The sequence below is a fragment of the Pseudorca crassidens genome, chromosome 3 (genome assembly GCF_039906515.1).
Source record: "Pseudorca crassidens isolate mPseCra1 chromosome 3, mPseCra1.hap1, whole genome shotgun sequence".
In the NCBI taxonomy this organism is placed as follows: domain Eukaryota; kingdom Metazoa; phylum Chordata; class Mammalia; order Artiodactyla; family Delphinidae; genus Pseudorca; species Pseudorca crassidens.
This window is the reverse complement of record NC_090298.1, coordinates 20,700,170-20,724,521: the sequence shown is the minus strand read 5'-3', so window position 1 is coordinate 20,724,521 and position 24,352 is coordinate 20,700,170. Positions and strand designations below refer to the sequence as shown.

Sequence of the window (24,352 nt, the reverse complement as noted above, 5' to 3'; positions counted from 1 at the left end):
TTCCTTATTTATTTTCTGTTTGGATGATCTGTCCATTGGTGTAAGCGGGGTGTTAAAGTCCTCTACTATTATTGTGTTACTGTCGATTTCTCTTTTCATGGTTGTTAGCACTTGCTCTATGTATTGAGGTGCTCCTATGTTGGGTGCATAAACATTTATAATTGTTATATATTCTTCTTGAATTGATCCTTTGATCATTATGTAGTGTCCCTCCTTATCTCTTGTAACAGTCTTATTTTAAAGTTTATTTTTTCTGACATGAGTATTGCTACTCCAGCATTCTTTCGATTTCCATTTGCCTGGAATATCTTTTTCCATGCATTCACTTTCAGTCTGTATGGATCCCTAGGTCTGAAGTGGGTCTCTTGTAGACAGCATATATATGGGTCTTCTTTTTGTATCCATTCAGCCGGTCTGTGTCTTTTGGTTGGGGCATTTAATCCATTTACATTCATGGTTATTATTGATATGTATGTTCCTATTACCATTTTCTTAATTGCCTTGGGTTTGTTTTGTGGGTCTTTTTCTTCTCTTGTGTTTCCCGCCTAGAGAAGTTTCTTTAGCATTTGTTGTAAAGCCGGTTTGGTGGTGCTGAATTCTCTTAGCTTTTGCTTGTCTGAAAAGCTTTTGATTTCTCTGTCAAAACTGAATGATATCCTTGCTAGGTAGAGTAATCTTGGTTGTAGGTTTTTCTCTTTCATCACTTTATCCTGCCACTCCCTTCTGGCCTGCAGAGTTTCTGCTGAAAAATCAGCTGATAACCTTATGGGGATTCCTTTGTATGTTATTTTTGTTTCTCCCTTGATGCTTTTCTTTTGTAATTAATTTATGTTAGTTTGATTAATATGTGTCTTGGTGTGTTTTTCCTAGGGTTTATCCTGTTTGGGACTCCCTGTGCTTACTGGACTTGGGTGACTATTTCCTTTTCCCTATTAGGGAAGTTTTCAACTATAATCTCTTCAAATATTTTCTCAGACTCTTTCTTTTTCTCTTCTTCTTCTGGCACCCCTATAATTCAAATGTTGGTGCATTTAGTGTTGTCCCAGAGGTCTCTGAGATTATCTTCAATTCTTTTCATTCTTTTTTCTTTATTCTGCTCCTTGGCAGTTATTTCCATCATTTTGTCTTCCAGCTCACTTATTCGTTCTTCTGCCTCAGTTATTCTTTTATTGATTCCTTCTAGTGTATTTTTCATTTCAGTTATTGTGTTGTTCATCTCTGTTTGTTGTTTATTTCTTCTTGATCTTTGTTAGACATTTGTTGTATTTTCTCAATCCATGCCTCCATTCTATTTCCGAGATTCCCCATCATCTTTACTATCATTACTCTGAATTCTTTTTCAAGTAGATTGCCTATTTCCTCTTCATTTATTTAGTCTTGTAGGTTTTACCTTGCTTGTTCATCTGTGACATACTTTTTTGCCATGTGATTTTTTTTCTTTTTTTACGAGTGGGATGTGTTCCTGTCTTACTTGTTGTTTGGTCTGAGGCTTCCAACACTGGAGTTTGTTGGCTGTTGGGTAGAGCTTGGTCATGGTACTGAGATGAGGACCACCGTGAGACCTCACTTCGATGAATATTCCCTGTGGTCTGAGGTTCTCTGTTAGTTCAGTGTTTCAGACTCAGAGCTCCCACTGCAGGAGCTTTGGCCTGACCCCTGGCTCATGAACCAAAATCCTGCAAGCAATGTGGGGTGGCAATAAAAAAAAAAAAAGAGAACAATAACAAAGTAAAAAATAAAATTAGACTAGGAAACTAACAGATATGTTAGAAAGAATATGAAAATAAAAATATAGATGAAACAACTGGAGGGTACAACAGTACCACAATAGTAAAAAAGAAGAGGAGGCAAAAGAAAAAAAAAAGTGAGGGGGAGGCTTTGGCTGTGGAGGGTGGGTCCTAAGCAAGGGTGAGGTTTGGGCAGTGGGCAGGGCCTATGCTTAGGACCCACAAGCTAGGAAAGGCCTTGGGGGCTGTGGGAGGTGGAGCTTAGGCTCAAGGAACAGAAGGGGCCCAGGTGTGCCCCCCACCCCTGGTCTCAGAGGACAGGGGACCTTACATGGGAGCCCAACAGGCTTCCTGGGCTTGAGTGGGCAGGGTAAATGCCCTCTGCTCCTCTCCCACTCCTCCCAGAGGGCCCCTCCCACCTGCCTCTCCTGATGTCCCTGGTCTCAGGGGCATTGATCCTGTCTGACCTCCACTTCTCCTCCCCCCTCAGTCCCCCATGTCTTACCAGTTCACTTGGTGTTTTCTCCTGTCTCCTTGGGCTTCAGGGTCCCCCACCAGCAGGTGGCAGGTGCCCTACTTGTGGGGAGATGCTAACTCAGCATCTTCCCACACTGCCATCTTAGAGGGTTCTTCCTGAAGTTGAATTTTAAATAGAAGATGTTTACTTCCATCAAGTACCATGAACACTAACAACACTTTTAAGTGATGCTTAATTTGACAATTATTTATGATGTATATCGGTTTGCTTGTTTGTTTTACATTTTCACGCAGTATGTAATAACAACAAGAGAATATAAGTTGGACCACTTTAACGCATTACAAGGACTTTAAAAATATTTTGCATTCACATGCATGATCCTTGAATTTTGTGCTCATATGTGTACATGTTCAAGAGAGATTATTCACATATATAAATATATATACATAGTATTTATGTTTTTCTAAACAAAATATTGTTGAGTTCTTGTTTATGGTTTATAAAAATAGTATCACACCATATATAATTTTCTGAAATTTGTCTTTTTCCACTTAATATGATGCAAATAAGATTCATCCACATTTTTTCTGATGTAACTATAGCTCATAGTTTTCAATTTTGGATTATGTTGGGATGTGTGATAATGTAAAAATTTATTTACCTATTCTCATGCTGTTTGACATTTGGTTCCCTTCCTCTTTTTTTTTTTTTTTTAACTTTACAAACAATAATTCCGTGTTTAACTTTACAAACAATGGCATTTCTGCAGCTATTTTCCTCATGCACATTGCTGGATTTTATTTATGCTAATATTTAACAACATATAATCCTGTTATGGGTTGAATTGAGTCCCCCCAAAATATGCTTTTAAGTCCTAACCCACAGTATTTCAGAATGTGACCTTATGTGGAAATACGGTCTTTAGAGGTGATCAAGTTAAAAGGAGATCATTAGGGTTGGGACCCTTTTCCAATATGACTGATATCCTTAAAAAAGGGGGCAATTTGGATACACAGAGAGACACACACTAAGGGAGTACAATGTGAACATACAGGGAAAAAGATGACCATATAACTGGAATGATGCATCTACAAGTCAAGGAATACCAAGGATTGCTGGCAAACACTAGAACCTATAGAAGGGAAAGAAGGATCTTCTCTAGAGCTGTCAAGGAGAGAATGGCCCTGCCAGATACATAGATTTCAGACTTCTAGCCTTCAAAACTGTAAGACAATAAATTTCTACTGTTTAAAGCCACCTAGATTTTTGTACTTTGTCATAGTAACCCAGGAAATGAAAATTTCCCAAAATCATTGTGTCAAATTTAACACCAATCAGCTCTGCATAATAGTTCCTCTTAGACCACATACTTTTTACAGTTGGTTTTGTCAGACTTTATTTTTGTTAGTTTAGTAGGTGTAAAATGATACCACATCATGTCCTTAATTTAATTTGCATTGCTTGATTAAGATCCAGTATATTTCTCTATGTTTACTTGTCTTTCTTGTTTATTCTACTGTAAACTCTTTTCCATTTACATCCTTGACTAAATTTTCTACTAGCTTATATGCATACATCTGTATGTATGTATATGTGTGTGTATACTCCAACAGGCATTTGGCATGTTGTTCTATATCTTATGGCACCTGACTCCATCATTTTTCTTCCTTTGTGTTTTTATGAGCCAAGTATTTACAACTGTATTTTCATTGAGCTATGTAATACATCTTTCCAGGGCTATTAATGTCTCTCACTCTTGGAAAAGGCACTTGAGGGAGAAAGGTATGAGGAGAGGTAGTGAGGAAGGGTCCTCCCAGTATCATAATCTCAGTGGTTTTCTTGTCCACATAGATTCTCCATGAAGTATTGGATTGGCCAAAAATTTCATTCGGGTTTTTCTGTAAGATCTTAGGGAAAAACATGAATGAACTTTTTGGCCAAATGATTGTAGCCTGCCTTGTGAGCCTTCACCCCTTGTGTTGTGGAGGCCACAGTGTCATCTTTCTCCCCTAGTGGCTAAAGTTGCTTATATCTGTAAAAATAGAGTTCTTCCGGGTCATCCAAACCCACACAATGAATGCAAAATGTCATAAAGGGTGGCTTGTGTCTAGATCACCCTTCCACTGAATGCAAAACACTTATTGTGGAGACTATTTGCTGTTGTGTAACTACCCTGCAGATAGCTTGGAGTTTGATATGTATTCTTCTTGCTTCAAGAGGCCATAAAAATAAGGATCAATTTTTTGAAAATGGCAAATATCTTCAGACCAAAAGTGAGCTTCAGTTTTCTACTTACTTCTCTAGGCTCTCATTTTCCATTCAATTTGGAGCTTATACTTTTTTAACACTTTCAAATGTGTATCTCTATCTCTGTGATCCACAGAGATAGTATTGTTTTTCAGCTAAAAATTTCAACTGAATTAAGTTACATTTCCAGAAACCTAATCTGATTTTATATGTTTTAATCAACTAAATAATTATTTTCTTATCAAGGATCAAATTTTCAAAATGCTGTACAGTAGAAGCAAGTTGATTGGGTTCTTTGTACTTTTCTATGATCCCAATAATGTCTGATACCTCATTTAACTTCTATCTCAAGGAATTCTAATTTCACTTTCCTTTCTATTCCTCAGACAGTAAATCTCCAAGAAGAATTTGTTTATATTATAGAAAAACACTGTATTAGTGACCAGTGTTTGGCCATTAGAGTTTTGTTTTTTTCTAGTGGAATGGAATTCTAGGCCTTTTTCAGTGACTGTGATTAAAACAAAAATGTGCAACTACTTTACAAGTATGAATTTATAAATAAAGATTTGTGTATTCAGTTCTAATATTACAGTGTTTCTATTTAAATATTTTTATTCTATTATACTACAGGGTTTTCTCTTATGCTGAAAAGCCTTAAATACTAATATTTTAAATCATAACACTCTAAATTCCTTTAAAGTTTACAGATATTTTATTTCTAAAACAAAGATCAATTAATATGTTAACAGGCAATAACTTACTGTTATTTAAATTTTTATATCAAAAACATAATTAGACTTACATTTCAAATACAAATAGCTTCCTTTTGCCTTTTTTGACATAATTGCATGTTATGAAAGAAGAGTTGCTCCATTTACTAAAATTTTGAATACTACACTATATTAAAAAAATCATGGTTCTTTCTTCACTAAAAGAAGTCAGGGCTCAACTTGGAGACATGGTTGATTTCAGGGCTTGGGCAGGGAAAATATAAGATGAACCCACAACATTTTGTGATGCTGGGAATTAAGGAAGTACTTCCCCCCCAAAAAAAGTAAATAAATAATGGAGGCATGTTGAAAAGACACCAGAGCCAACCTAGAAGATCACCCAATGACCAAACCTGTAAGAACTTGCACAAAATAATAAATAGCCATATTATTAGATTATAACACATAGAATAAAATAAATGTCCTTACTGATATAAATAAATAAGTAAGGGAGAAAGGGCAGCTTTTCCTTACAGAAGAATTCCAATTAATATATGTGGAAATAATGAAGAAAATAGAAGATCACCATTAGAAGCACCATTAGAAAGAAAATAGAAGATCACCATTAATGGTGCATTAGAATAATTGCACCATTAATTATTGCAAGGAAGATCATTGATTGATTATAAAATTAATGAGCAGACTTTTGAGGAAAAATAGGATATTTGCATAATCTTGAAGTATATTTCCCAAAATATATACTAATTATAAAGAAAAAATATTTACTTAACAAATGAAAAAGACTGGCAGAAACACCTTCTTAACCAAGAGATCAAGGTTAATATCAACAGTCATAAGACATATTTGCATCCAATGCTACACTGAAAACAGATCACTCTTATGATATCCTTGACAAAAAAAAAGAAATGCATGACCTCGATCTAATCATGAGAAAATATGGGACAGACCTAATTTTAAAGATTATTTATAAAATAACTTACCAGTATTCTTTAAAGGTGTCAAGGTCATAGGAAGCACGGAAATACTGAAGAACTCTCACAGATTGGAGGAAAATAAATAGGCATCACAACTAAATACAAAGTAGGATCTCTGAAAAGACTTTAATGGAATAGCTGGTGAAATTAAAACAAAGTCTGGATTTTGTCAATAGTAAAGTGATTAGAATAGTGTTTCTCACATACTAAACTTTATACTATATAGGAGATTATGAATTAAAAATTTAAAATGAACTTGCTAAATATTATACAGTCAGGTATGGTACAGCTTGAGTTTTAACCCACACTATATAACCACTGGACTTTTCTTGTCTGGTTTTGGTATCAAGGGCATACAGTACTGATCTCACATAATGAGTTGGAAAACAGTCCTCATTTTTCTTTTCTCCAGAAGACTTTGCACATAAAGCTGTAAGTTACTTTCTTTAAGTAGAATCATTTTCTCTTCACCACATATTTGAGTTCCTTTTAATTTCTTTTTCAATTTTTTTTGTCTCCCAATTTGTATTTTATTTGAACCATCAGTTACGTAGAAGTTTTTCTTAATTCTTCTAAATTTTCAAGAATATGAGTATTTGGGGGATTATCTTTTTTGTTTTAACCTCTATCTTAATTATATCCTGGTCAGAGAATTTAGTAGATACTGATTTATTAAAATGTATTCAAATTTGTCTAATAACTTAATACTTGATCAAATTGGGTTCAATGTTTCATGCCTGCTTGAAAAGAATCTATATTCTCTAGATGGTGTATACAGGTTTTATATATATAAATGTCAGTTGAAACATCCATATTATTTGCATTTATTTTGTTAAGTATTCCATGTATTTATAATGTTTCTAGTCTGGTTGACTGATCATTTATTGAAAAAACTTATTTTTGGCTGTATTCCACATATACTCTAGGTTTGAGAATAGATAAGCATGGTACTAAAGATTTTTTTTTTAAACCCGGATTTTATAAGACATTATAAACCAAATGAAGAAATTAAGAATTTATCCTAACATCAATAAAAAGTGCTTTCAGTAGAGAAGTTAAATCATTTCTGTCTTTTAGAAAGGCTACTTCGGCTCCAGTGTAATAAGTCAATTCATTGAGATGCTACTTCTCTAACATTTAATTTTTAAAAGAAAGTTGTTGAAGTAAGTAGGCTAGAGTTGATGATGTTCTGAGGTAGAAGCATAGTGAAAATAAATGTATATCAAAAGAAAGAGCTAGAGGTTGCCAGGCAACGCATTGTGTAGAAAATCTTTCATGAGGGAGAAAAGTGTATTAAATTGAAGAAGAAAAGCATATTTTAAAAACCTAAAGGAGACCTAAACCTAAAGGAGTGTTATGGAGACTATTAATTAAGGGAGAGAATGACAATAAAAAGGAGCCAATCTGTGGAGGGCCAGCCTCTGTATGTTTTAAGTACAAAGAGAGCTATCAAATGGTTTTGAAGTTCTGAATCATTATTGATTAAATTATTGTTTTTGAAGGGATAATATGCAGTGTGTACTGAGAGTAGCTGAGATTTGATTGGATTTGGCCAAGAATTGCACCTGGTAGACTAGTTAGGAAGCTTCTCAGTTATCCAATATAAGAATAAGTATGGGGCTTCCCTGGTGGTGCAGTGGTTGCGAGTCCACCTGCCGATGCACGGGGAAAAGGGTTCGTGTCCCGGTCCGGGAAGATCCCACATGCCGCGGAACGGCTGGGCCAGTGAGCCATGGCCGCTGAGCCTGCACGTCCGGAGCCTGCGCGTCCAGAGCCTGTGCTCCGCAACAGGAGAGGCCACAGCAGTGAGAGGCCCGTGTACCGCAAAAAAAAAAAAAAGAGAGAGAATAAGTATGGGGCTTCCCTGGTGGCGCAGTGGTTGGGGGTCCGCCTGCCGATGCAGGGGACGTGGGTTCGTGCCCCGGTCTGGGGGGATCCCACATGCCGCGGAGCGGCTGGGTCTGTGGGCCGTGGCCGCTAGGCCTGCGCATCCGGAGCCTGTGCTCCATGGTGGGAGAGGCCACGGCAGTGGGAGGCCAGCGTACCGCAAAAAAAAAAAAAAAAGAATAAGTAAGTAGAGGCTGCTACATTCAAAGAAATACAATGGGAATATAAAGGTGAAAAAATACAAAGTCTTCCCGGTCATGTATCAATACAACATCCTCATGGTACATACAAATAAACAAGTAAATAATATGGTACACACAAATAAACAAGTAAATAATATAATCTAACAGTGACAAGGGATATGAAGAGTTATTGGGAGTGGTCTTCTCAATAAAGTTGTTTTCAGTAAGGTTATTGGTGAAAGCTTCTGAGGGGTCAGAGTTGAGCGATCACCTGCAGGAAGAAAGTGAATGAGCCATCTGAATATCTAGGAACGGCTGTTTCTAGCAGAAGAAATAGCAAAGGCAAAGAAAGCCAACAAGACAGTAGCTAAGGAATGAATTGAGAGCTGCATTCAACAATGTGTTACCAGAGATTAATGGAGAGAAAAAATGTACAAAAAGAATTAAAAAGTACGCATTAAGGGACTAACCAGAATGTGGTAGAAACTGAGTCTTAATGATGTCTCCTAGAAAAGGACTTTTCAAACTGAGCAGATATAGATGCCTGTATTAGTTTGTTAGGGTTGCCATAACAAAGTACCACATACTGTATGGTTTAAACAATAGACATTTCTTTTCTCACAGTTCTGGATGCTGGAAGCCCAAGATCAAGGTGGTTTCTTCTGAGGCCTCTCATTGGCGTGTAGATGGCCATCTTCTCCCTGTCTTCACATGGGCTTTCCTCTGTGCCTGTCTGTGTCCAAATTAGGACACTAGTCATGTTAGATTAGGGCTCACCCTAATGTTCTCATTTAACCTTAATTACCTCTCTAAAGACGTTATCTTCTAGTACAATCATATTTTGAGGTAGTGAATGGAGGTTAGGGGTTCAACATAGGAATTTTGAGGGCCATAGCCCCCTAAACACTCAGCACATAATAGACCCATTTTCTCAGATTTGATAAATTGTGTTATGGTTATTTGAGGTTCGTGGAGGGGGGAAGAATTTTATGTGAGGGAAATAGTATGTGAACTATAGAGATATAGGAAATTAATTTTTGACAAGAATGTTTTGAAAAGTCCAGTTTGGTGCAGATCTTTCCTGGAAGTGGCTAACAGAAAGACACATTAGGAAAGATATAGTCAGGCAAGAGCATGACTAGCTAAGAGGTCTGGACTTTATTATGTATATTAAGGAGAATTACTTAAGGTTTATGAGCAAGAAGGTGCTCTAACCAGAAGTGTCCCTCAGGTCGATTAATCTGTCAGTAGCATGTAGTTTATGATCAGGTACTAAAATATAAATCTCATTAGCAGGAGAGGTTGTTCATGCTGAAGCACGAGTAGGTGTACCAGGGGCTTAGATAAATTCTTGTTTTGCTCTGAAATGTAAGGGAATTGGTCAGAATTTAGTGTTTTTACACTGACACTGTGAAGGGCATCTTTGTATTTCTCCCACAGAGTATCCTTTGTGTCTCCTGTCACAAATAGAAGTGGGATTCTTCCCCACTATGGCTGATTTCATGGAATTTTGTAATGTTCTGCCCTGCAGCTGAAATAAACTGAGTAGTAAATAACTAAAAACAACAAAAGAAAAACAATTTTCAAATATGTTCACTGCAATATATAAATATTCACAGTATATTCTGTGATTTGTTGTGACTGTATAAACACACACAGGTACATATGTGCACTCAAAGCTGATATCTAGTTACTTGTGCAAATGCAAAAACAGACAACATGCTCATTTTTAAAAACAGAACTCTTGATACAATTAGAGATTGGGTCTCACTATTTATAATAGGCACAGACCAAATCCCCCAGATTTCCACTTTTTCTGTTCCTAGACTTTGTATTATCCATGTTGTGTGTATTCAACTTATTAGTCAACATCTAATGTAGAGTTTAAGATTTATAATATTCTCTCATACACATTTTACCTTAGAATACTCTATGGAGAAATCTCTTTCTCTCTCTCTTCTTTTCTGTAATCTTTACAGACACCATCCATCTTCGAGTTCTTGAATCCTCCCCAGTTGGCACATCCATTGGAAGTGTAAAAGCAACTGATGCTGATACTGGGAAAAATGCTGAAGTAGAATACCGAATTATTGATGGTGATGGGATTGATATGTTTGACATCAGAACTGAGAAGGACACACAGGAAGGCATCATCACTGTGAAAAAGGTGCAGAACATCAATAGAAATAATCATCTGACTGTTTAGGAAGTAGGGATTTCGATATGTATTATCCACTCATGCTCTGTCCATTAAGAAATATCCCTACCATGTTCCAATGTAAATGCATAAGTAGGGCTTCCGTGGTGGCACAGTGGTTGAGAGTCCGCCTGCCAATGCAGCGGACACGGGTTCGTGCCCCGGTCTGGGAAGATCCCACATGCCGCGTAGCGGCTGGGCCCGTGAGCCATGGCCGCTGAGCCTGCGCGCGTCCGGAGCCTGTGCTCCGCAACGGGAGAGGCCACAAGAGTGAGAGGCCCGAGTACCGCAAAAAAAAAAAAAAAAAAAAAAAGCATAAGTATGAGAGACATAAAGCCAAAGATCTCCTTGAATGTTTTGACCAAATGTTTTTGTTAATTAAAACATGAAACCTGACATTTTACAAAATTTAAAAGGCAAGTTAATATACATGTGATTGTATTTCTGAGCCACGTTAATAAAATCCCCTTATTAACATCGTTTCCTTAAAAAATAGTTAATAACTAATAATAGTAATATATCATCACAGTTGGAGGCATAAAAAGTAACATGCCATCTATCCAGATGTATGAAGCAATAATTAGAGTTGCTAATAAAAAGAGACAGCATGGATTGGAAAATAATTTCATTGTTCACATTTTCCCTTCTGCTACATAAATTAAACTTTTCTGCTAACATATGCTCAGTGATATGATTTAAAGGTAACTAGTTTTTTATTGTACATTCAGTACCATCCTTATAAGAAAAAATAAGGCCCAGTAAAACGTATGTCCTAATGAAATGTCCTGAACACTCTATTTGCATAAAGTAACCGTCACTTAATCACGGAACTCTCCTCAGAGTCTATTGCGAAGTTCAAGGTACACAACCACTTTTAAACAGACAATGACAAGCAAAGGAGTGACCTACTGAATATTTAAGTTCCTTTTTGTTTCGTAATGTAACCTAATTACCAATTAGCTATCAAAATTTTTTTCTTTACCCAAGGTTTTTCTTATTTTCAATGTTTCATATAACTGCTGAAAAGTTTTGTATTAGTCTTCAAAATTTCATCAAGTTTATGTAGTGCCATGAGCCTGTTGAATGGAATGGATGTATCACAGCATATATTTTAAAAGATTACTGAATTTTTTACTTAGAAAAACTTAGCAGTAGCCAACAGCTCAGCACACATACGTACACACAAACACATACACAATCCACCAGGCCATGTTTTGTAATGAGTTTCCACTATATGAGACAGGTCTTAATATCCTTTTCAATTTTTCTAAGATTTAAAATCTCATTTTCCTTGTTCTGAAGTACTACATTTTAAGTATATAAGAAGTAAAAATTGAATTCTACCTGATGTGTAAAGATTATATATTTTTATTAATTTTAATTATTTACAGTTTATAAACAACTTGACAACTAGGCTTTAAAAATCATACTGTAACTTGGAAGGAACATATAATTCAATTTCCCTCAATCTAATTTGATGATTTATTTACTTAATTATTTTTAATACAGCCACTTGACTATGAGAGCCGAAGGCTTTACACTCTGAAGGTTGAAGCAGAAAATACCCATGTGGATCCACGTTTTTATTACCTAGGACCATTTAAAGATACGGCAATTGTGAAAATCTCTATTGAAGATGTGGACGAACCACCTGTTTTCAGCAGATCCTCCTATCTGTTTGAGGTTCATGAAGATATTGAAGTGGGTACAATCATTGGTACTGTGATGGCAAGGGACCCAGATTCTACTTCTAGCCCCATTAGGTAATTATGCTTATGCTTAGGATGAAAAGAAAGGGAATTGAAGTAAATGTAGAGAGCATGAGATTCTATTTAAAGCGTTTAATGCATTAAAAGATAGAGCTGTGCTGGGCTTCCCTGGTGGCGCAGTGGTTGAGAGTCCGCCTGTCGATGCAGGGGACACGAGGGGACATGGGTTCGTGCCCCGGTCCGGGAAGATCCCACATGCCGCGGAGTGGCTAGCCCCGTGAGCCATGGCCACTGAGCCTGCGCGTCCGGAGCCTGTGCTCCGCAACGGGAGAGGCCACAACAGTGAGAGACCGCGTATCGCAAAAAAAAAAAAAAAAAAAAAAAGAATAGAGCTGTGCATATGTTGGGTGAGCACAAGTATTTAAAATAAATTGTCTGTGTTCTGGGGCAGGGTATGCACACATTTCATAGTTTGATTCCATTTTAATCATGCCAGTTACTGAAACTTGGCTTGTATCATCTGCCTGGCTCTTTAAGATATTTGTTGTTCTGACGCCTGGTACAGATAAAGGGGACTATTTCAGCTGTGCATCTGCAATGTAACAAAATCAATTTCTCTGTGCTTTTGGGTTCTTAAATAATATGAGGTTGAGAGGAGTTTTGATAATTAAAAATTATATAATCATAACAATGTTACAATGTAGTTATGATTTTACAAACTTCTATATCCTACCAGCAAAGGGGGAAGTTTTTTTGGTGTTCTTTTGGCTATATCAAAAAGTTTAGAACATTCCAGAAAGATCAGAGTCATTTCAAATTTTTGTTTTGCTTTGTTTTCTTATGGCACCTAAAAACATATAAGATGTGATAAAAACACACAAATGAGAAAGACAAAGTTTTCACTGACATTTGTTCTCTCATTTTAAAAAGTACAAATATCTGTATACAATATTCAGGATCAAAATTACTGCTCACTTTAAACTGTTAGTCCATCAATTATTTTGGATTTCACTTGTTTCCTTATCCTCAGCAGACTGATTTTGCTTATCCTTTTTACAATGTGGGCCAGTCTAGTAGGAGTTCAAGTGGTTGTACAATTTCCAAGTACACACTTCTCTGACTCCTAACTATGCAGCAGTGGAATGTCGGAACCTCTACTTTTATGCACCATGTGACTCTAGCTCAAAGTTTAAAATTCTGTAGGTTCTGCCGTATCATCAAGTGACTTCATATTATATTTATATGCATATATATTAAAATTATTATTTGATTTATATAATTTTACCTAAATATTTTCTTATAGTCACATACATGTCACATACATGACAGGTTACATATTGGTAGCCAAAACCTGCATATGGTAGTCAAGTACAGCTCCCATCTGTCAGCATGATTTTCCCATAAATGCCTCTCCCATCCATTTATCTTCATTGAAATTGCTGCATTCTTTGGATTTTTTTCCTTTAAAGCTTTTTTTTTTTTTCTTGTCATTCCTTCGGTAGACATTTATTGAACATACACTCTTATTCTTCCCCATTGCATACTACCAAGCATTCCCTTGGCAGAGCTCCTAACTGATTTTAATAGCCTGTGTTCTGTGTTCCTGGTTTTAAAATGGCCTTCTTAAAATAAAATAAAATAATATTTAAAAAAAGTTCAGTTTAAATCGTGGCATTATTAAGAGGCAATATATTTGTCCACACAGTGAGATAGATTCTAAATATTCTCATAGACTAATGGTTATTACATGTTAAAATATGTCTGTGGATTCTTTCTTAAGTTAAATTTTTCATCAGGATGCAAATTTCAGGACCAGGAGAAAAGAATCCATTTATGTGTACTAAGCAACAGAATTAATGACTTCATTGCTTATTAATGACAGAGTCTAGCTAAGATCGTTGTTGTATATTTGAATTTATACTAACTTGATGTAGAAAAAGAAAATGAATATTTTTGGATGTTAATCTTGATAGGCCATGCAGATTAAAAAGATGTATATATATAATCAAAGAGGTAAAGTAGTTTTACTAAAGCAATGTATTTAGGGATGGATAATCGGATAATACTGGTCATGTTATAAACTGTCCGTGTCATGTATTGTAGATGTTAATGCAATAATCAAAGGTATTTACCTAAAATATGCCTTTTGGAACTGATTTTTTTAAATGAAAATGTTAGGTAATAAACATAATTTACCGATAGAGAATTGAAAAATAAACGGTTGCCCCTTGAACAACTCAGGGATTAGGGGTGCAAATCTCCCCTCGCCTCCTCCCCACAGTCAAAAATCTGAGTGTAACTTTATAGTTGGCCCTCTGCATCCACGGTTCCGTGTCCAAGGATTCAACCTCACATTTATTTATTCAATAAACACAGACTCTAGTTTATATTTTCTGAAAATATCTGCATATAAGTAGACCCAGGAAATTCAAACCCATGTTGTTCAAGTGTCAACTATAATTATATCAGGTTTGAAAAAGAACCAGGATCTCTCTGTATCTTCAAGATAATTTCACATAATCCTTTAAATTTTGTCACTAGCTTTTAAACTGAACTACAAGAAAAAAGACAAAACACACATAAAATGGATTTGGAAAAGACAATGATGCTCTATATTGATTTACATAATGCAACTTCCTGTCATATTTCTGTAGAAATAAGGATACTCATCATTTGCCAAAATGCCAAAGAAGTCATTCAACAAATATTTGTAGGTCACCATGTCAGTTACTAATTTGTTTCTCAGGGAATTCTCAGTCTGTTAGGAAAGAAGATTCAGTATGAGAAATAAGATTCATTGAGTATCTACTAGATTCCAAGTATGATGCTTGCTGTTTTCATGCTTGATTTCCTGTTTGAGATGTGAGATGAGATGAATTCCTAATACAATGTGGTAAATGGCAGAGATGATGGTACAAGGTGCTTTAGGATGGAAGGGGACAAATAGCTTCTACTTCAGGTAATCATGGAACAGTCCAAGGAGGAGGTAAAATTTACGTTGACTCTTTCAGTAGTAAAATAATTATGTCAACTTGGGATGTAATTTGTGAATTATTCCAGATATAGAGATACAATGTTTTGCTTTATTTGTGAATGGCTAAAGCATGTAGTTTGAATACAAAACTAAATCTATATTGTGTTAATAGAGAGGGATGGGGTTTATTAAGGAAATTTGCAAATTACTGGTCGATTCTACTTAGAACTGATTTAAAATAAAAATCTAAAATAAGCAATCCTCAAAAATAAAATCATATTAACTGTATCAAAATGTTAAGTTATTCTTCTAGTGTAATTTATTAAAAACCCCACAAAAAGATCATAAATTTCAATTGATTTTTGGAAATATTATACAAGTTTGGAACACTAAAAGAAAAAAGTTTTATGGCACTTTCAAAATTATTTTGTGTTATTACTTACAAAATACTATTTAAAAATAATATTTCATATCTTGTTCCTTCAAATAAATAACAGTTGTGGCTTAGGAAAATATATGCCATAACTAGATATTACTCCTAGTTTTGTCATGTTTATTTTGATTTGTTTTTTAAGTTTTTAAATAGGGAACATTAAAGATAACTTGGGGGATTATGCTTGCTAACTCAAGAATTATGAAACGTTTGTAAACAACTAGGCTTGTGAAGTGGCAGGAACCACCAATGTACAGCTCTTTTAAACCTTGGCTGACAACCCCCCAAATAATGGAACTTAGCCCAACTACATCATCCTGATTGATAAACCTGTAGTTGGGCTTTGGAATGACACCCGACACAATGCCTTTAATCAATTTGCAGAATAGTTGGTTTTGTAATATATATACTAAGATTTAATTTGATACAAACATATAAGAACTCCTATCCCAAACTTTTCTATTTTTAAAACATTTCTAGTTAAAATGTATACATTTTATAATGATACATGTGGGTAAGAGACCAAAGCTACCTGGGTATCATACTTTGAAGCTGCTGAACACCATCATAAATTGATGATCTACTACTCTGAGGGAACTAATGCTGTCTCCAGTATTCTTACTAAAAGACTTTACTAGTGGGAATGATATTTTGCATTTGATCCTTGTAATAATTCTTCAACAGGGTTCTCAATCACTAGGTAATGTCCGTTGGTAATGTAAAATTGTAATTCCAAGTTTTGTGGAAAAATACCTCAAGGTTAGTTGAATATGCAATAGACAATGATTTAGTTAAACAAACATTCAGAAGACCAGCATTTGAATGCAGAACAAAGGTCAATTCAGGTCTTGGGAAGAGGTTTTGGGAGGATGGGAGAGGGTCAGTTTGTGTGTGTGTGTGTTTGTGATAAATCCATGACACAGTCTGCATCCTGGATCAGTACTATGTACTTTCCTGAAATTATTATATATCACTATATATGTGTCTTTGCATTTCACCATTTTCTCCTGCAAACCATCAGTAATGCTGCCATGTGTTTTTCTCTGCCCTCGATGTTCAGATTTTCCTTGGATCGCCACACTGACCTCGACAGGATTTTTAATATACATTCTGGAAATGGATCCCTTTATACATCAAAGCCACTTGACCGTGAACTATCTCAGTGGCACAATCTTACTGTTATCGCTGCTGAAATCAGTAAGATGAGTTTTATGTATATCATATTTAGCATAATTTTAGGTTTTATTTTGTATTAAGAATAATTTCTTCTCATTGCACACATGAGTTGTAATTTCAATCTAAGGTTTTAAAAGGCTTCTCTACACCTATAATTTTTTTCAATAGTTTCTATATATACTGAGAAATAGCTGTAGGCATCCACAAATCTACATTTAATATTAACTCATAAAAATGATCTAGAATTGGAAACTAAAGATATTCTCTTTGGGAGAAAGGGAAATTTATTAAAATTGTTGCTTGGATGCCATGAATTAAAATCTATGCTAAAATGCTGGGAGTCCATTATTTAACAATAAACACAGAGATAGATATTATTACTTCCTTTTTACAGGTGAAGAAACAAAGATATTAGTAATAAGAGCTAACATTAAACACTCGGTGAAGGTATTATTCTAAGAATTTTAAATTAATTCTTTCCTCCTAATATTTTTCTTGACCTTATTTAACAGAGAAGGAAATAAGACTCCAGGGATATTAGTAACTTGTCCAAAGTCACAATGCCAGAAGTAGTAAAACTGGGATTTTAAACTAGTCATTCTGTTTCTAGAATGACTTAATTCTATACCAAATTTACAAAATTTCATCCAGCTAGTAACAGACAAAGCCAGCATTCAAAATTATATCTGTCTCTAATTGCAAAAGTTCTTGTCCATACACAGGACTGGTTACATAATTTTTAGAGCCTATTATAAAATGAAAGTATCAGGCCTCATGTTAAAACATGATTAAGAAATTTAAGATGGCAACACTATAAAACTCTTAGAGGAAAACATAGGCCGAACACTCTATGACATAAATCACAGCAAGATCCTTTTGACCCACCTCCTAGAGAAATGGAAATAAAAACAAAAATAAAAAAATGGGACCTAATGAAACTAAAAGCTTTTGCACAGCAAAGGAGAACATAAACAAGACGAAAAGGCAACCCTCAGAATGGGAGAAAATTATTTGCAAATGAAGCAACTGACAAAGGATTAATCTCTAAAATTTATAAGCAGCTCATGCAGCTCAATATCAAAAAAACAACCAACCCAATCCAAAAATGGGCAGAAGACCTAAATAGACATTTCTCCAAGGAAGATATACAGATGGCCAACAAACACATGAAAGGATGCGCAACATCACTAATCATTAGAGAAATGCAAATCAAAACTATAATGAGGTATCACCTCACAGCTGTCAGAATAGCCATCATCATAAAACCTACAAACAATAAATGCTGGAGAGGGTGTGGAGAAAAGGGAACCCTCTTGCACTGTTGGTGGGAATGTAAATTGATACAGCCACTATGGAGAACAGTATGGAGGTTCCTTAAAAAACTAAAAATAGAACTACCATACGACCCAGCAATCCCACTACTGGGCATATACCCTGAGAAAACCATAATTCAAAAAGAGACATGTACCACAATGTTTGCTGCAGCTCTATTTACAATAGCCAGGACATAGAAACAACCTAGGTGTCCATCGACAGATGAATGGATAAAGAAGATGTGGCACATATATACAATGGAATATTGCTCAGCCATAAAATGAAACAAAATTGCACTATTTGTAGTGAGGTGGATGGACCTACAGTCTGTCATACAGAGAGAAGTAAGTCAGAAAGAGAAAAACAAATACCATATGCTAACACATATATATGGAATCTAAAAAAAAAAAAAAAAGGTTCTTAAGAACCTAGGGGCAGGACAGGAATAAAGACGCCGACGTAGAGAATGGACTTGAGGACACGGGGCGGGGGAAGGGTCAGCTGGGACGACCTGAGAGAGTGGCACCGACTTATATACACTACCAAATGTAGAATAGATAGCTAGTGGGAAGCAGCCGCATAGCACAGGGAAATCAGCTCGGTGCTTTGTGACCACCTAGAGGGGTGGGATAGGGAGGGTGGGAGGGAGACGCAAGAGGGAGGAGATATGAGGATATATGTATATGTATAGCTGATTCACTTTGTTATAAAGCAGAAACTATCACACCATTGTAAAACAATTATATTCCAATAAAGATGTTTAAAAAAAAAAAAAGATGGCCACAGCAGAGCATTAAATAAGGGTGTGTGGGGCCCTTCTGAGTGTGAGGCCCTGCTCAGTTAGACATGGCCATGAGCCAGCCCTGCCCACACACACAAACCTGTTCATGGTTTCTGATTCCCGCATTATGATATGTGCATGGAATAGAGCAACTCTTTGTTTTAAAAAGAAGCATAAATTAGGGACTGAATCACGGTAAAAAAACAAAAAACAAAAAAAAACTAAGCCTATACATTTCAGATCTGAAAAACTAAGCTGAATCCACAAACATATATCAAGGTCAAGTTATTCGAAGTAATCATTCCAAGATTTGGAAAGCAGGGCATTGGGGCTGAATTACGAAGAGTCTCAGAAGGATGGAACCGGGCTAGACTGACCATCAGCAATGAACTTAATGCCTCAAGAGAAAGTACTAGATTTAATTTTTTCTTAAATCTGCCTCTGAAATATAGATTAACCCCACCATCCAAACAATCCAGTTTTTCCATAATGAGATATAAATAGCTGTGTCTCTCAGGGTGAACTGAAGAATTGTTTAGTTTTTCTCAAGGAAAGTTTTATTTCTCTATCTGTATCCATATCACAGTGTTTAGATGTGCCCGACAGGATCCAGTCTGATTATTCCAGAATCATGATTGTTTGTGCTCTAGGCTCTATTCAAGGTCCTTATTCAAGCCTAATGACCTCGGAATTGCATTTTCCATTTCAGATACTTTGAGAAATTTAACTTCTAAAGCTAGTTGAAGTAATGACAGTTCTGTAAAAAGCTAAGTCAATTATGTTCTTCTTTTTAAGAATTAAACCTACTTTCTGCCCGTAAATAAAATCAGTCTATGGAGTAACTGCTGGAAATGCCTACCTGCAAAGCCACAAACAGTCAGGGGCCCATCATACTGCTCCGATTATCAAATGGAATGAGGGGGAGAGGGAAACAGCATGCAAGGAATTGTTTTCACTAGATTTTAAACACTGGGTTTGTGGTAAGCATGCCATACACCAAGCCCAGAGTAGTGCAGAATGGCCTGGAAATGTACTTCTTACCAATGTTTCCAGGCTCTGCCTCTAACAGTTTAATTCTACATTCATATCAGTGTATCCCATCGTATGGAAAGTATTACTCCAGGTAATCATTTAATGCACTATACCATGGAATAACTTCTCTTTTTCTTCTTTAAAAAGTATTTTAAAATCCCATGTGGAGAATATAAAATCTAAAATTAAGGTCATAATCAGGGATTGTAAAACACTTTGATGTAGAAACCAATGAGTTCCTATAACCACATCTGAAGATTAAATTATAAGCATTGCAATATATTCTGACAACAGTAGAGCAAAGTTTATGACTGAAGGACTCCATTTTCTATACCTGCTTCCTCATTAGTAGAAATCCTTGCCTTAAGTAGGTAGAAAAGATACCTCTTTCTAAAGCCTGGGATTTCTAGATAACGATTTATACTTTCTTCTTCCTGGAGGTATGGAAAAGCCTGTGAATACGTGGCGTGGTTTTACCTTAGGACATACATTTTAAGATCCTTTGCTGCTCACACATTCTCACTACAGTAGAGTTTGCTGGATGACCAAGAGTCTCAGGTGGTAAATATATGCCAGCTCCTATTCAGTAGGATGCTTCCTTGGAAGGCTTTATATTCTTATTTCTACCTAAGCAGCCGCATCTGCCAGTAAAAAGATTAGTGTGAGCACTGTTTTTTGAATAGGTGACTCCAGGCCTGATGCTTTACAAAACGTGTTTATCCCCGTGGATTTAGCTTTTGATTTGAAGAGCCTTGAGTTATGTGTAAAGAGGCTGGAGAATCTCCATATTGTGCTAGGGAAGGGACTGACAATGCAGTTTTTTAGATGTGAAACTTTTGTCTTTCTTGGCTTCTGTGGCACAGGTAGAAACTGAATTGCTACCAACAAAAGAGTTTTTTTTTGTTTTTTTTTGCGGTATGCGGGCCTCTCACTGTTGTGGCCTCTCCCGTTGCGGAGCACAGGCTCCGGACGCGCAGGCTCAGCGGCCATGGCTCACAGGCCCAGCCGCTCCGCGGCATGTGGGATCTTCCCGGACCAAGGCACGAACCCATGTCCCCTGCATTGGCAGGCGGACTCTCAACCACTGCGCCACCAGGGAAGCCCAAGAGTTATTTTTATGTCAAGACTTTGTATTGAAGGAAAACATTTAGATTATGTCCATTAACTATAAAAGGTTAAAGAGCACATTCTAGAAAATACAGAAGAATCATGCCTTCCCACTCTTCCCCATAGCATCAAGTAACTCGGGGCAGTTGAGGATTCATTTGGAGGTGAACACTATGCCTCTGGGTTTTAGCAAGTTGTTTAGGAGTGAGGGAGGTAGGAAAAGAGCAGAATAACATTTTTCTCATTTTTTTCTCCTCTCCTCACTTTTTCCCAAATGTACTCCTCTTGAGACCCACATGAATTGCAGGAAAGCTAGTTAACACATTTTTATTGTGTACATGCTTTGCGTGGAGAAAGATAGCTTAAGCTTTTAAGTAATGTAAGGAAATAAGATATGACAGTGGTACTTCCCTGTTGGCGCAGTGGTTAAGAATCTCCCTGTCAATGCAGGGGACACAGGTTTGAGCCCTGGTCCAGGAAGATCCCACATGCCTCGGAGCAACTATGCTCATGCGCCACAACTACTGAGCCTGCACTCTAGAGCCTGTGAACCACAACTACTGAGCCCACGTGCCACAACTACTGAAGCCTGCAGACCTAGAGCCCGTGCTACGCAACAAAGACAAACCACCACAATGAGAAACCCACACACCACAACGAAGAGTAGCCCCTGCTCGCTGCAACTAGAGAAAACCTGCACGCAGCAACAAAGACCCAACGCAGACAAAAATAAATAATAGATAAATAAATTTCAAAAAAGGAAGATATGACAATGATAATAAAGGATCTTAATAACAATAGTCAACATGTATTTGTTTTGTGTGTATACCAACAAACTGATACTTCGATAAGAAGTTTCCATGCATTAGCTCACCTAATTATTCAAATAACTGTATAAGATCAGAAGTTCTATTTTGATTCATTTTGAGTAAACTGAGGCATTAGAGACAGAGTGTAAACTGGCCAAAGTCACACAATGAATAAGTGGTAGACCTGGGAATCAGGTCAATTCTGTTTGACTCCCGGATCTAAACTCTAACCACCTGACATACTAAGAAGTGAATAATATGCAGCAATAGATTAGCAAATATGAAATCAGAGCCTGAGAACTGAACATATATGGGTTAAGAAGACTGAAGGAAGACTAAACAAGAGTGTTAAAGAGGAGATGCACTTTAAAGTTTCCCTCGAAAAGAGTAAAGTAAGGTAAATACACTTCAGGTGGAAGTGTCTGCCTTGCTTCATACTACTCAGCCTTGTAAACGCCCCTGCCAAGTAATCAGTTCTTACATGTTATTTTTTTAAAATGCTGATTTAATTATTTTAGTAACATTACAATTACATGGAGAGAAGGGAGGAGAAATAAATTCTCTTGAGTAGTGATATACTCCCTGTTTGCACCTGACAATATTTTTTAAACCTTGTATCTGAAAATTATTTAGATAAAATTAGAAAATCAGATAAATTTCACAAGGGTAAATCATATTATTCATAACCAAAGTTGGTAGAGGCCATTTAGTAAGATGGCTACTGTCCCTCAGCTTATCTGTTATTTTTTTTTTGCTTTATTTTTAGCGAATTATCTCCTTTCTCCTTTTATATTGATCTTCAGCTTGACTTTACCGAAGTTCACAAAGAAGTTGAACTATATCCAGAGACTGAGATTTTGACATCACAAAGGCTGATGAATATAAACCTGAATTTAAGATCTCCAAACACCTCAGATATCAGTGCAAGTGCCTAGAAAGGTTCTTGGTGGAGATAATGCAATTATGACTAATATGCGGTTGTTACCCAAGGCTAAGATATATTTTAAAATTCCATTTACAAATCAAAACATATTTTTAAATGCATATTTTTATGTGAAAACTTTGATGCCCTTGATTTTAGCCAAAAAAAATCATGATTATTACACTACATGTTACTATTGAACTAATTTTGTTATACAAAATTGAGCCTGGATTGTTGAAATGGTACCAGTAACAATTGTATTAATGAAACATTTAAAATCTTGTATTTCATTGTAAATTTCCATCCAGTTTGTAAAATTAGTACGTATATATTAAAATTTCCAAAAGGAGGGATGAGAGTAGCTGTTGGAATACATTTTAGTGATAGAAGTAGTCAGAAGGGTAGGTTGTAATATAACAACTACCACGTAGATGACCTCGGGCAAGTTACTAATTTATTTAAAACCACTCTTCATCCAAAAAAAATGATATAAATTAAGAAATATAATGACATATAATAAAGATTTAATAAATATTTGTTCTTATATTGTGTATTTGGAGGATAAGGACACAAATATAATATGAACTCAATTATACTGGATTGTGCTTTTAAAAAGATTTTTCAAAATATTAATAGTACTCTTGAGCCCATTAATAACTGAATTCATGACTACCTAATTAGGCTCTGCAGTAATTTTCTTTATCGCATTTGCTCATTACGTTAGTAGAATGAAGGTGATGCTTATTTGTATGTGAGCACTTAATATCCACAAGGGGCTTATATAAATTAAATCTGGTGTACAAATGTGTCTTCCTAAATAGATTTTTTCCTTTCTTTTTTCTAGACAATCCCAAAGAGATGACTCGGGTGGCTGTTTTTGTGAGAATTTTGGATGTTAATGACAATGCCCCACAATTTGCCGTGTTCTATGACACTTTTGTATGTGAAAATGCCAGACCAGGACAGGTAAGCACCCATAGAATTTTAAAGTGTAGGAAGATTTTAACAGGGACGTTAAGTATTTTCTTTTCCCAATCTTGAGAGGAGTGAGTGAACAGAGATAAAATCACTCATATAAAGTCCCAGTAGTATGATTAAAAGCAAACAAAAAACAAAAGCAAAGGCTGATGTTTTTAGGGTTAAAAATGTTTTAAATATTAGTGTAAACACATTTCATATGTCCTTCGTAAGGTTCTAATGTAAATATGAGATTTTACTGTAGCCACAAAAGTTAAAGTGTAAGAAGAAATAACTTCTTAAACTTTCAAAAACAAAAATAAACGAACAAAAGAAAAAATAAATCCTGCTGCGCCATTAGATAAATATTGGTAACAGCTCACAAGATGGGAAATGAAAGTTGGGGAAAACAGAGACAAATACTTGGGATCATCAAAGCATTCCATCAATATTCCAATGTATGCAAATACGGTTTTGAAGCAGGGCCGCAGAGTTCACTCTTAAGACTTATACTTGCATTTCATCATCGTAGCAACACATAAAGTGCTTAATGACTTCGTTTTCGTCCTTTAAAACATTCTTCCTATACCAGATTTGTTTATAAGTCTTTTCCTCAGTGGACTCATTTTGTTGTTTGAAGAGTCCCAGCCTGTATGGCTGAAAGAGATGCTCTTAATTGGTTTGAATGCCATCTTCACAGAAGGAAGCTGCATGT

General features: G+C 36.0%; 1 protein-coding gene across 3 annotated transcripts in view; it reads left to right on the top strand.

Moving 5' to 3' along the window:
• The window catches only part of CDH10 (cadherin 10), a 190,576-nt gene that overhangs the window by 156,781 nt on the left and 9,443 nt on the right, over positions 1–24,352 (top strand). For all 3 annotated transcript variants that reach the window (XM_067730434.1, XM_067730433.1, XM_067730435.1), the window contains 4 exons: positions 10,206–10,393; positions 11,933–12,186; positions 16,600–16,736; positions 23,525–23,646. In XM_067730434.1, coding sequence (XP_067586535.1) covers positions 10,206–10,393; positions 11,933–12,186; positions 16,600–16,736; positions 23,525–23,646 — 701 coding nt within the window. The remainder of the gene's footprint in view (positions 1–10,205; positions 10,394–11,932; positions 12,187–16,599; positions 16,737–23,524; positions 23,647–24,352) is intronic.